The 14,660-nt window shown below is 43.4% G+C and overlaps 1 protein-coding gene across 3 annotated transcripts in view; it reads right to left on the bottom strand.

Annotated features, from left to right (window-relative positions):
* Positions 1 to 14,056, bottom strand: part of Sacs (sacsin molecular chaperone) — a 78,286-nt gene extending 64,230 nt beyond the window's left edge. For 2 of the 3 annotated variants that reach the window (XM_029541297.1, XM_029541301.1), the window contains exons 1-2: positions 13,761 to 14,017; positions 3,363 to 3,835 (exon numbers count right to left, since the gene is read on the bottom strand). In XM_029541297.1, the coding sequence (XP_029397157.1) occupies positions 3,363 to 3,382 (20 nt within the window). In that variant the 5' untranslated portion in view covers positions 3,383 to 3,835; positions 13,761 to 14,017. Of the gene's footprint in view, positions 1 to 3,362; positions 3,836 to 13,760 lie in introns of all 3 variants that reach the window. The other variant, XM_029541299.1, reaches the window with a different exon arrangement.
* Between the last annotated feature and the right edge of the window lie 604 nt (positions 14,057 to 14,660).

Raw genomic sequence — 14,660 nt, 5'->3', positions numbered from 1 at the left:
AAAGCATGAGCTCTTAAGCGCTGAGCCTTATCTCCAGCCTCTGGAGTTTGTTTGGTTGGTTGATTTTTGTATATAACTGTTTTCTCCTTTTGAATCTTTGTTGTTTTGGTTCAGTAGGCAGGTAAGAATTTTCATTACAGTAAACTAAGATCCCATTTAATCAAATGTTCAAACCTTTTGATTCTTTTATTTTTTTTTTTTGTCTTCTTCAAATTAGATTCTAAATGAATCTAGATCTCAAATTGACCTTGAGATTTTCCAGGAGGCAGAGCAATCCTCCAAATTTGTTCTCTGCCTAATGAAATGAGTGTTCATTATTATAAGACTAATACAATTATTTTAATGACTAATAAAGTCATTATTAAAAGACTAATAAGGGTTTATTTAGCATGTTGAATAGAGTAGAACACAGTACCAAATCTTCTAAAACTCCTACCTTTCTCTAGACTATGTTCATCCAGGGAGGTAATACTGATTTTACAACTACTACAGAAGTTCTGCCATACACCTAGAGGATTGCTTTTCCATGACACATCCTGGCATCATGCTATTTATCGCAATTCTGGTTCTTATTTGCAAATCTTAGGATCTACAGAAATCACATCATCCTCTTGTTATGTGATCTCCGCTCTTTAACCACAGCAGCCCAAGTCTCCTGCCTCATAGTTGCTCATGTGCGCTGATTATTCCTGAAAAACCACTCAGTCCCTCAGCCTCCTCCTACATCCCTGCCCTCTGCTCCAGGCAGGGACTGTGACTGGCACTGGTGTCCACTCCATCTCTAGAGACATTTGAACAGGAAGTCCACAGGATCCATGGTGCCCTGACTCCATCAACTGAAGAAGCTTCTAACTCATCTAGAAATTTCAACTGCCACCCTCTATACTCAAAAAAATAGTTTTATAATTTATCCCAAAGGGCTTTGTCTTTCTTTTGATGTACATAGAAATTCCTTCACTAAATGCCTAACTTCTTGATCCTTGGAGTCTCGACAGACGCTTTCACTGGTCCTCAATGAACATGAAGATGGAAAGAGGAATAGATTTGGAGATGGCTGTCTCATAGTTCTTTGAATAAGAGGAGAGATGACAAGACTCTCTTTAACTAAATTCCAGTCCATCTCTTCTTCCTCTATTCAACCTGTTCCTTTCTCCAGCCTGCCTGGCCCAGCTGCAGCAAGCATCCCACTAAATCCACTTAGAATCCACCCGTGTCACCCAAACCATGTGGTCATTCTGTCAGATCCAGTTTAGCAAGAATCGTCCTTCCTTCCACCCATGTCTCTTCTTAGTAAATTTCCCTACAGCCTCTGTTAGTATTCATTCAGTTCAGCTCAAGCCTGAACACCAGCAGAGACATGGGGGGATCTACAGCCAGCAGGCTGAGTGAAGCTGTCAGTGGATGTACTATTGTGTGTGTAGACATATGTATGTGCTCACCTGCATGTGTGTGTTGCCAGTTACATTTAGTAAAGTAAGAATTCAAAAGTACCTACAGCCCATATAATGCCATCCTCAGAAAAGGTACACTTAAATTTAATTCATATTTTCTTTTACAAATATACAGATATAATATAGATATAAATAGAATTTACCAACCGTGATAGTAATGGCAGAAGAAACTACAGGCTTCATCCTGACAATTGATAAAGTTAGTGTCAGGACCAGAGAGTGGTTGTATAAAATTACTGCAAATGAAATTTCTTAAAACAAATGGGCCAACTGTTGAGTTAAACAAAGGTGTTCACTTTTTATTTGTAGTATCTACTTCTAAAATTAAGGGAGTGGGTACCACTACGGAAGTACTTGAGAACGTTTTTGTTGTTTGTTGTTAATCTACAGGATGCTGCAGACATGCCTCTCGTGTTTAACAACAGCATCAGTAATAATAAAGGGCTTAATTTCAGGTTACTTTTCATAGTTGTTGCCAATACAGAAGACAATTGACTATGCCAGCTGTTTGATGACACCCATGTGCATTCATGCACTGTAAGAATAATTAAATGTGATGGCTCAACACATAATCCCAGCACTGCGGGAGGGAACAAGCTCAAAGTCAGGCTGGAGTGCAAAGGAAGAATCAGTCTCAGAAATACTCCTTACAGTGCTAGGGAGCAGCTACACCCCCAAAAGTAACAGTGCTATTTAATGTGCAGTTTCCAAAAACTAGTATAGAAGAACTAGGTTGTTTGCTTTAAAAAAAATAATTCAAGTCTGGCAGTGGTGGCACATGCCTTTAATCCCAGCACTTGTGAGGCAGAGGCAGGCAGATTTCTGAGTTCGAGGCCAGCCTGGTCTACAGAGTGAGTTCCAAGACTGCCAGGGCTACACAGAGAAACCCTATCTCAAAAAAACCAAAAATAAATACATCAATAATAATAATCACTATTATTATTATTATTATTATTATTATTATTATTATTATTTAGCATTTCAAGTTTGGAAAATAAAAATTGAAAAATCTTTTAACCTGCTGATATCATTTGGCTAAGATATGAAGCCTTCCTTGTTTTTATGGTACTAAAAATTCCATTTTTGAACATCTCACTTTAGTACACCATTCAAATACAAGTGACACTCTGATCCAGTTATCACATGCCTTAAATCCCAGCACTCAGGAGGAAGAGCAGGCAGATTTCTGAGTTTGGGTTCAGCCTGGTCTACAGAGCAAGTGCCAGGACAGCCAGGCTACACAGAGAAATGTGTCTCAAAAAATCCCCAAGAAACAGACCCAAAGAAACCAAAGAGTATATATGCTATATGACTAGGGGAAAAGCACATTTTTATGTATTTTCTCTCTCTCTCTCTCTCTCTCTCTCTCTCTCTCTCTCTCTCTCTCTCTCTCNCTCTCTCTCTCTCTCTCTCTCTCTCTCTCTCTCTCTCTCTCTCTCTCACACACACACACACACACACACACACACACACACACACACACTCACACGTAACAATAATCATTAAAGAAAAGAAACTATTACCATGAGGAGAAGGACATGGGAGGGGTTGAGGGAGGGTAGCTGGAAGGGTCTGGAGGAGAGAAAGGAGGGGAAAAGTGATGTAATTCTACTTCAATTTAAAACATTCAAAACGAAGAAGGGCCCATATAAATTTCAACAGCAATAAGTAAGTCCTAAGCTTCTAAGATCAGGAATACACTCTTATAAAACAGCAACCGTGGGGCAGCAAGGTGGCTCAGAGAACAAAGGCACCCTTTACCCTCTACCAAGCTGATAGCATGAATGTGCTTCCTGGAACCCACATGGGAGAGAGAAAGACTTCTGAAACTAGTCTCTTGCTCTCCACACTCACAAGTGCACACACACATAAATAAATGAGTAAATTCCATTTAAAACGGTAACTATCCACCTCGTCTCCTCGGTCTCCATGGTCACCGGAGCAGTCACTGAAGACCATAGACAGCGCCTGCTTCCTTCTGCTTAAGGCTTCTTTGTGTTTCCCGTGTTTCTTGTCAATGTGCACTCTGAGCAAAGCTCTTCCTGGCTGGTGAAAAGCCAGTCTTCCCCGGCATCCGTCGTCATCTGACATCAGAAAACATTGTGTTTTGTTCCTGTGTTCTGTATGCTACTCTGACCTGATAAGGTTGCCTTTTTAAAGCAAACCAGTATCCGCTGGCTGGGAGTTTTCAGCTTTTCCCAGAAGCAACCTTAACGTCTCCTCCTCACTGGTTCTTCTGTGGTCCTTGTTGGAACTGCAGATGCTGCGGAGTTGCTTGGGTAGGGCACTGCCCACCCTCATCTCAGGAGCTATAAGACGCTTGCTGTTGAGAACACTTCTCCCAGGTCTGGAGCCACTGGCATCTTGCCTTTACCTCAAGGACCCTGAAAGAAAAAACATGGTAAAGAAAAGAATAATGTGTGTGCCAAGAATGCAGTCCGCACAGAAGACAGCCAGGTCCTTAGCTTGAGTGACCTATTAAATATAAAGTATCATTGTGCTGCACCTCTGCCAACCAGCATGACATTTCTCTCTGTCCCCAGCATCCCATCAAAACACACGTCAACAAACACACTTGTGTTACTGGATATGGAGGCCTCTGAAATAATAAACGTTATCTATCCACCTACCACATGAGCTCTGTTTCCCTGATTTCTTCCTACTGTAAATCCTACTTCCCACACATTATACCTTCTTGGAGAAACAATAGTTGCTGGTCCAACCTCAGCATGAGAGGGTCCAGAGAAGGGCAGGAAGGGAGCAGAGCTGATAATGGCTCAGAGTCAGTACTGGATGCAAGCTGTCATTTCAGGAGCTCTCTGTTCCCTAAGGATTCACATCATCCTGAACCTGGTCTTCTATTTTTTAAAGTTAAATCATCAAGGCTTTGATCATTGTTAATTTTTAAAATTTTTTTATTAGATATTTTCTTCATTTACGTTTCGAATGTTATCCCAAAAGTCCCCTATACCCTCCCCCACCCTGCTCCCCTACCCACCCACTCCCACTTCTTGGCCCTGGCGTTCCCCTGTACTGGGGCACATAAAGTTTGCAAGACCTAGGGGCCTCTCTTCCCAATGATGGCCGACTAGGCCATCTTCTGCTACATATACAGCTAGAAACACAAGCTCTGGGGGTACTGATTAGTTCATATTGTTGTTCCACCTATAGGGTTGCAGACCCCTTCAGCTCCTTGGGTACTTTCTCTAGCTCCTCCATCCTTAAACTGACATAAATTCTATGAGTCTATGGATCAATTGCCCCAACCCCCGCTACCTTAGGACAGTCACTAAACACAAATCGAAAGCACATTTCCTTAAAGGTTTTACACAGCTTATTACTCACAGGTGGCTGGGCATAGCTCTTGTGGTTTCTGACTATAGCAGACAGCAGTCATTAGTAACTATTTTCAAGTAAAAAACAGAAAGATGACAGACTACTAAAATTAAAATCATTCCTAACAAAGTTTTAAAATTTATGTAAGTAAAATGGTTAGCTTTCTCTACTATCTCTCCAGACATTAGCATCTCCAACTCTTCAAGTATCGAGAACAAAGTATTAACTTTTTATATACTTATACACCATCTTTTTATTCTCTAATCTTTGTTTCCTCATCCTAGCAATTCCATCACCTTGTATACTCTCCTTCTAATCCTAGAAGGGGATCTAGATCAGATGCAAGCCTTTCTCCTATAAAATAAGCCCATCTATCATTCATTTCTATTTTATAGATTCTCATGTTTTCTAATCATGCCTTTTCTTCTTGAGACCACTTTAACTCTCTATCTTCAATGTCCCCATGTTCACCCTGGCTAATTAAGGCAGCAGTCATTGTACCAGAGGGCACATGCATCTTCTCATGATCATACATTCAAGATTCTGGCAAAGAGCTTTTTCTACAAAGGACCATGTAGGCTTTTATGACCTTGTGTTTATGTTGGCTGGATCCTTTCCCATGGCCCTGAAGGCCGAGGAGAAGGCCTGCTCATCGTCTTCCACAGCCTCATGACCACCTCCATTCCTCATTCCCAAGATCCTCACCTGTTTCATTCATTGTGGCATGATTAGCTCTGAGGGATGGTGAAGTGTATTCCCCAGAAAGAGATTGAAAATAGAGTAGTAAAGACAGCAAATCAGCTTCAGGGCAACAGCAACCATCAGCACATGGGCGGGGACCAGGGGACAACAGCCTGGGGATGCTCCAGGGGCAGGATCTGTGTCACACCTCCCCTTATGCAGCCATTCCAGTCCCAGAAAACATTCCTAAAATCCAGACCTCAAGCTAACACAGACAAAAATCTCATGTTTGAAAGACAAATATTAAGGTTGGAAGTCAGCTCAGTGAGTCAAGGACCCGTTGTCCAAGTATGAAGCCTCAGTGAGTCAAGGACCCGTTGTCCAAGTATGAGGCCTGGAGTTTGGATACCCAGAACCCGTGAAGAGATTTGTGGGAAGCTACATATAGTATACACACAGGCACATACTATGTGTGCATACACACACACACACACACACACACCAAACTCCTAGAGATAGAAAGTGTGCCTGTTGGAAGATTTTTAAAAACCACTAGTCTTTGAAGCAGCCTCGACTTTTAAGAAATAAAACGGGAGAATGACAAGCTTTTGCAATGATGATAAGTCAGGAGACTGAATTTTCTATTTATTCACTTATAATATAATGGTTACAAAATACATTATAATTTCTAAGTTTTCTTAGACATGATCACATGTGAGAGCTGTTTGAAGGGAGGTGGGATTGGTAACGTGTTAAGGAAATTTGGAAAATAAGTGATTTTGTTTAAACACATTCCAGGAGGAAGGAAAAGGCCTGAGGGCCTGGAGATTCAGTTCCATCTGTGTGTCCATTGTCCTCATGCGTTTATGTATTGTGGTGATGCTGATGATGGAACCCAGGGCCTCACACATGCTCAGCTACACCCCAAGCTGCCCACGCTTCACTGGGTGACGTGTCGGCAGGAGTAACCATTCAAGCTCTAGTGAGTCATCGTTTCTGGATGATCAATAACATCTAGAAAGAGAGCTCAGAATTCAGAGTAGACTGCTGTGGGTTGGTTCTAATGCAACTTGTGTTCATTTGGTTCCCCAAATTGCACAGGAACATCTTCAGGTAAGATGCCGAGGGTCCCTGTTCCCAGCTGGCTTTTATTGGTAAATAAAGTTGCCAACAGTCAGTGTCTGGGCAGGGAAACAGGGGTGTGACTTAAAGGTTCCTGGACAAGGAACTCAGGAGAGAGAGAAAACAGAGAAACTCCATGCCAGGGAAGGAATAAGATCCAGGCTTGAGAGCTGCAGGAAGAGAGGCATACCAATCATGTAAGAGCTGGGGAAGAGTGACCCCAGGGCTCCCCAAACTGGGTCTGGGGTAGCAAAGATGGAATATAGATTAGTAAGTAATAAGTCAGGAGTATTGGAGGAGAGACATTAGCAATGTGAAGTTGAGTATGTGAATGTGGACTGGGAGTGACCCAGTCATTGAGCTCATTAAGGCATATTAAATATAAGGCTCTGTGTGTGTGTGTGTGTGTGTGTGTGTGTGTGTGTGTGTGTGTGTGTGTGTCTTTCATTCAGGAATCCAGAGCACTGGGGCAGGTAATGAGGAACTCCCACCATTGCTACTGGGGAGATTAGAGCAGATTAATCACCAAATGCTACTGCAGACCCATCCCTGAAGACAATTTCTCAGTGACTTGGTGTAGTTTAATTTTTCACAGGACGTTTTGATTGGCATTCATCAAAGCCAATCGGTGTAGTTTTCTAAAGCTAGCAGGGAAACAGTGAAGGTTTTTTTTTTTCCTTAAATATAAATGGGTTTGTTCTTAAATGTGTATATTAAAAGCAACCACAGAATAGAGCAGATGCAGATTTATAACACATGCTGAAATTTCATCCCTACTGCAAAGCCCGTGGAAGGCACAAACTTAACGCAGCTGTGAGCTCAGAGGGGCTTTTGGAAGCTCATGTGGTATAGGGCAAGAGTGATGTGTTCACGATTGACTGCTAGAGCTTTTATCAGAAGAGACCGAGAGCAGCACACTCCTTGTTCCTGCCACATGATGGCCTGCTCAGCCTGGGGACTCTGCCAGCAAGAAGCATCAAGGACACACCAAAAGTGCCACTTGACCTTCAACCAGATCTGTGATGCTCAATAAACCTCTTTTCTTTATAATTTACCCAGGCTGTGATGTTTTAGTAGCAACAGATAGTATAAAACACTCTCAGCTCCAACAAATGTATTGTGAATGGAAACAATCCATCCCTTTATACATAAATGCAGTAACAGATGGTACAAACAGAGACCACCTAAAGCTAAAATGAAAGCACACAGACCTACAGATTCGGACTGGATACACGTGTCCTCGGACGACACTCCTCGCCTGAGAGCTCTTTATTAGGATTGGGAGCAGGACATTTATGAGGAAAGTATCATCTTCGATGACTTCATTCAGAAGGAAGAATGGTTGAAGACTAGATTATGTGTTAATTTCCAGAGCTGAGAAATAAGGTCATAGGATTAACCCCATCGGAAATATGAGTGAAGATGGGAAAATAATGAGAGGGGGGCAGAGTTGGTTCTAGAAAGACACTACTGAAGTTGACAAACTGTGAGAACTGATCATAAGGAAGTGGGAAGTTAGACCCAACGCTGAGAACGAAAACTGGGCCAGCGCACCAGAGATCCGTCACAGAAGAGCCTGCCGGTTCTCCGGGAACACCAAGACATTCAGATGGCCTCTAACGCTCAAGGGCGAGGGAAGCTGCTGGTTCCCACCGTTTGGGAAAGAACAAAGCATCATACAACTTTCTGGAGCCTTCTCACCATTTGCCAATTCTGCAATCTCTTTGTGCCTAAGTTTCAACATCTATAAACATGGCCACGTGCCTGCCGTCCAGGAACAATGTCTCCATAAAAAACTATTGAACTGTGTCTAAAGGCACTTCTCACAGTGTGGGCAGTCGGTGAAACTTCTAGATGGCGCTGTCAGTGCTTGTGTGCACTGCATCCCATGTACCTATGAAATGGCATGGGATGTTTTCGGTCCACCAATTCACACACTTCCTTCGGGCGTAAACAATGGGGTGCCCTGCGGTGTCTGCAAGGGAATGAGGATGGACACTCCTCCCGGCCAGCTGCTGAATCGGTCATTCATTTGACTCCGAAATCTGGAGTTTCTGTCCACTGTTGACATTAGCATCGTGTCTGTGGCGCGCGCGCCCTTGGTGCCCTCTCAGCAAAAATACCCTATTTTGGCAACCTGAGCGTCACAGCAAGGTTTGGCACTATGTGGCTTCATTTGGGGATGTAGGAAGAAAGACATGCCAGTTTCATTCACTAACTGATGCAAAAGTGTCTGTGAATTACGCCGTTTGAAACAAACAGCCAGGGGTCCGGGTGTCAGGCAAGGAAGGTAGAGTGCGTCAGTAGAGGTAAGCGGTGTGCAGAGGGGAGAAGACAAAAGGGGTCTAGGCTGCAATAAAGTGAACTGAAGCAGCGAGGTCAGCTAGGTCAAACCAACCTCCTAGATGCTACACCACAGACACCTGGCCGTTACCAAGGAAACGAGACAGGGATTGGCATAGAAACATAACTAGAGCCACCTTATTGCTTCATCCTATATAGGGTTTCTGTTACATTGCAGAGCCTCTTGAATAGACTTGAAACACTTGAGACCCAGTGAAGCAAAGGCTGTATGGAGGGGACTTGGGTGGGATGCCAGCACAATGCTGCAGTGCTTCTGGGCAGCCACAGGTCTCTGCAGCTTAACCTATCGAAATAGCCTCCGTGTCCCCAGAAACAGTCAGTTAGGACATTTATAGCAAATAGGCATAGCACTCCACCTGCCCCTCTCCTGAGAGCAGGATACACATTTATCTGTAAATTAAACAAAAATCCAAACTGCCAAACAAATTCTCAAGCAGTAAACGCTGCTGGGCACGGTACCTTTGAATGGTTTCCGTGCAGTAGGAAGAAGCCAAAGGCAGACAGACTTCTAGCCCTCAGTCTCCACTGATCTACCAGTGGAGCAAAGCATGAGTCAGCAAAGAGGATCAGGTTGAAACAGAATTTTTGCAAAATGGAAAAGTCAGATGAATTCACCCTGTGAATCAACAGAGCAAGATCTAGCACAGTTAGGCCCTGCCTGTGTCACCAGGGTCAGTACTGTGGGCTGTATGCTGGAGGACAGGTCGTGGTCACCACAGCCAGATTTGGCCTCATCTACCTGGGCAATTGGATGCAGAAATAAAATGTATTTACACCGCCACCACCACCACGAGAAGCTAAAGGTGAAATGTACTTAATGTATACATAAGCACATAGAGATTTCCACGGAACAGCCACGAAAACACCTATGTGACTCCCCTGGTGTTCTGAAGCCCTTTGTGTGGCCCAGGCCTTTCTCGTTTCTTTGGCTATCAATTCCTCAAAGCTGTCTGACTCCTCTTCGGCTCTGTTTCAGGCTCTTGATCACAGGTACAGGAGGCACTCAACAGTGTGAACAATTTAGCAACCTGGTGTACAAATTTCACCAGTGTGCATAAACTCTCATTCCCAGATCATAAGAACAAACACCTAGGTTTATACCTTGAATCAAGTTCAAGTTGATTCTGTGATACAGAGAGATGACTGTGGTAGGCAGGGTCTTACACTGGCAAAAACAAACAAACAAACAAACAAAAAACAAAACAAACAAAAAGCCCTGCCTATGTTCACAGATAAAAATTTATAAACATAACATACAAGCAAACTGTATGGCATGTGGATAATATCTTGGTAAAGCTGCTAAAAATAACGTTAAAATAAATATGGCTAAACTCTCCTAAATTTGGCAAGAGTTGATGCATATCATATAGTTTTTAGAAGACACAAGAATTCGCTCACTGTTTTAAAAAGCTACCTCGCTGGAGAAGCCTACCCCGCGTCACCCACGTCACCATGCCAGGGTTTATGTGCTGGTTACCTGGTCACTGCAGTGAGGATGCTGTTCTGTTCTCAGTCTCGCTTCAAAAGCAGGAAGCTGTAAGCTCCAAGGGGTTAAATGTCAGAATCATTATGATGAGAATCTGCCTTTCTAACCCAAGTCTGTCTCAGAATAAGTCTATTCAGAGTCTTGGGCTGTCCTTTTCTCATTCTTAGATGTGTCTCTGAGGAATTTAATGATGAGTTGAACAACTATGTTTCTCCAGGACTAGAGTTTTTCTAAAGCAGTCACCCAGCACAAGCACTTAACAAAAACACTGATAAAGAAAAATAAGTGTGTGGGGGTGGGGTGAGGGTGGGTTTGATAGGAAGCCGACATAGACTGAATAAAATTTACACACCGAGCTTCAAAACATAACAATTTAATATCTTTAGGTGCAAAGCAGATTAGCTATTGTTTAATCCAACAGTTAAATGTTTGCTTCTGGTGGGTTTGTAAGAGTTAGAAAATAAAAGTTATAAATATATGTATACTATTAAGTGTCAATTCCAGACAGTGAATAATAGTTTAGTATGTGTGCATTTTATCCAATATTCCCTTTGTCTTACTGGGGATTTCTAACAGTTAAATGTATCGTCGTGTTAAACAAGGAGAAACGCTGAACCTGCTATTGTATAGAAATGCCCACAAATCCCAGAGACCTATAGTATTCACATGTGCGCTCCTTTCCAGTGCTCAGCAGTTTAATGAAATAAAGATGCGCATGAAATTTAAACTGCCACTCACTAGGTGCCTGGCTGACTTCAAGCTTTTATCTTTTTGGAAGAAGTGAAAGGCTATGGACTGCAGAGCCTTTGTCTTCTGGCCTAGGTAAGAGACACACAATACGAGCAGAAGCAGGGTTTTAAAAACAAACATCTGTCCAGCTGCTACATTGCCATAAAAGAACTAAGGATGGCTCTGCACAAAATGGTCGATCTGCGTGAGCTCTCAGACTTCCAGTCACCCGAAATCCAAAGTGCAGTGGGAAGACCACGACAGCAAGAACCAGAACTTGGGGTTTGGGGTCTGAGAACACGTCGATCTTCAAGAAAAGCTACACTGAGTAGACCTCTCCTTTTTCAAATAAGAATACACTGAGCTTCTACTCCCTTAATCTTGCATCTTGTAACCTACAGAACGGGGCTATTGAATCATTTCTAATCTGGACCACACGAGTGAAAAGTATTTTTTGATTGAATATTTCTGAGGCAGTGAGCAGAGTCCAAAGAAAGCTGTCGAGATCTTATACTCAGGACTCTAAGGAAAGTTAAAGAGTCTCTCCCCTAACCTCTTATCTTAGCTATGAGGATAAATGGTTTTCTGTTATGCACAAAGAAAAGCCAACAGAGCTAAAGTCACATTTTTCTGGTTCCCAATCCAGTGCCTTTTCCAGTTTCTCTGGTTTCCTTCTCCCTCTGGGAAGGATACAACATCTCCATCATAGACACTGAAGTCCAGTACATGTTAAGTGTAGAGTTTAAGGAAAAATAACAAAGAGAAAGGAGAAAGACAAAGTAGAGATTAAAAATAGTCACAGGATTGGCAATGTCTTATAAGGAGTGAGTGGGCCGCCTGGCTGGCCAAGATCAAAATAGTAATGGGACTTGCTCTGATTTCCAATTTGGCACATTTGAGCACATTTAACTGTCCTGACTTGGACTCCTGAGGGACATGGTCAGTATAGTCATTGTTACTGCTACCATGATGTGTTTAGGGGAAGGTATGCAAGAGGAATCAGCCTTCCTTCCCCTCAGAGAACAGCCCTATGGCAGCCAGGAAGTTCTAGCTCTGCTTTCATAGGCTAAAGGTATAAGAACAGCTTGGGGAAACAGTGAAGAACATTTAGCCCAAAGCAAGGGCTGCTTAAGAGGCACCCAGACAAAAGTACATTTATAAATTCAATTTGTTTGAGGGAAAACTAATAAGTGAAGCTATTTTGGTGTGTTTCATAGATTGAGTGAGTAGATGTATGTGTGGATGGATGGACAAATGGATGGATGGATGGATGGATGGATGGATGGATGGATGGATGGGATGCAAATGAATCAAATACTCATTAGCAACACACTGCCTAGTCCAAGCTAGCTAGCTTCACAAACATTTGATGTCTCAATGATACCACCATCATGTGAGCAATGACTATCAGTGTCTTGGACAGAAGAGAAACTGAGGCACAGATGGTTAGTGACTTCTAGGGGGCTGTGGCAGGAAGGTCCAGTTGAGCTGACATTTGAGCACAGGACTGCCTAGGGCCAATCCAGCATAAAGCAAAGGACTCCTGTAAACTGTCATTGTTCTTCAAAAGCTGTGACTGAGTTTTTCTTCTGAGGGAAACATCGGTCAACAGCTCTTACCGCTGTTCTCATAGGATGAGCACAGCAGCAGGGGCGGGGGAAGATGGTGTAAGCTAGCTTGCTTCCTTTGAAAGGGACTTAGGCAGAGTCTTAAGGATCATGGGGACGGGAGGGAGCAGCTTGGGCAGCCATAAGCCAAGAGCCAAGGATAAAGAAGACAAGGGACCACACAGAATGGGGCTAACCGTCAAGGCAAAGGAAAGAGAGCTGGTTAGCCTTCCGCAACCCTCAGGGGACATGCGCGTGAGACTCTCACACCGTCCTAGTTCTTACTTGGCTGCCAGTGGGTGCTTTTAAAATTCGTCATAAGACAAATAAATGGGGGCTGATCGTGAATTACTTCTGTACTGGTCGGTGCAGGAGTAAAGGGATCAATATGGGTTTGTGGCAGCTTATGCTTGGAAGACACCCGGAACCAACCCCCATCCTGTCTTTGGCTCAAATGGAAGAGCCGGTTTCCCCGTTTCCAGAGACACGGGGAATAAGATTAAAGCTAAAGTTATCAGCATATCAGCCTCGAAGGCAACACTCCCCACTGACCTTGTTTTAAGAAAAACGCAGGCAAGCAAAAAAGGGCAGCAGAGTGGGAGAGAACTTTGCTAAAATTACAGAACTCTTTCTAAGAATTTAATTATTTCCTGGAATAAAATGAAATAAGGAGAATGTGTTTTGCCATACGGTTTTCGAGTATTATTAAATAAGGTAACTGAGAACTGGCTGGTTAAGAACATGAGATTAAAATTAGGGCGACTGCAGATTAAGTAATAAACTATTCTGAGAATGCCACTGTATAAATACCAATAGTCAGGACCCCACTCTGCATAACAGCAGCAGGCCCATTGTGACCACTCTCTGCAGCTTGGATTGGAAATTAAAAAGACAAAGCCTGCAGTCAGAGCCCCTCTGGAACAAGGTTGAGGAGGTAGAGCGGGACCCACCCCACCCAAGGATGCCAAGGTAGCAACTCCTCACCCATTCGCTGCGGCACTACACGCCAGAGCTGCTCTGTCTTCCCTGGGGGCGAAGATGCAGAGGACAGTGGTCCACGGCTGGAGCAGCAGCAGCTGTAGCGGCGACCTCGCCACCCGGCTCCAGCAGGACGCCACGCCCGATACAGCTGTTCCTAGACTAGACTAGTCCGAGGGACCCTCAGAGTCTCACGGTGGTCATCATCAACCTGGTCGCCCGACCTTTGTGTGCCTTTTGTACCAACAACAAACAAGTCCCAGCGTGACTGCCACTGCATTCAGTGCAGGGGCTGGAGAGTGTGGCAGTCGCAGCTCCCCCTACCTAGCTCTCTCTCTCTCTCTCTTTTTTTTTAAATTAAAGAGATAGAAGCATATCAGCTTCAGAGAATGCCATAATGCCACAGACCCAGTGTTGTGGATCACTGAGGGAAAAATTCATGATGGAAGCTTTATTTTATTTTATTTTATTTTGTTTTCCAGAGATTAATCTTACGGAAGGCATGTGGCTTAAAACAAAGTCATTCCTCATAGAAGGTTGGTGCTAGGGGCTTGGTGTGGGCCTCCTCAGCCCCATAAAGAGTTCTGCATAGACACTGCCTAGTCTGAAGACAGGAGGATCAAGCGCTCAAGATCAGCCTCCTTTACATAGCGAGTTCCAGGATAGCTGGTCTCAAAATGGATGAATGGATGGATGGATGGGTGGATGGATGGATGGGTGGATGGATGGATGGGCGAAGGACAGATGATAGTGATATGATAGTAACAGTAGCACATACCCAGATAAAACAGCATGTTCTGTGATACACGGTGCCTTTGTTCATTGTCAGATGTGGATGTGAGATTCCAAATAAGCATCACAAATCAAAAATTCACTCAAAATGTGCTGTGTGTTGTAAAATGTTCT

This window comes from Mus pahari, chromosome 8, assembly GCF_900095145.1.
Source record: "Mus pahari chromosome 8, PAHARI_EIJ_v1.1, whole genome shotgun sequence".
Lineage (NCBI taxonomy): Eukaryota > Metazoa > Chordata > Mammalia > Rodentia > Muridae > Mus > Mus pahari.
The sequence above is the reverse complement of the archived record's forward strand: the minus strand, read 5'-3'. Positions and strand labels throughout refer to the sequence as shown.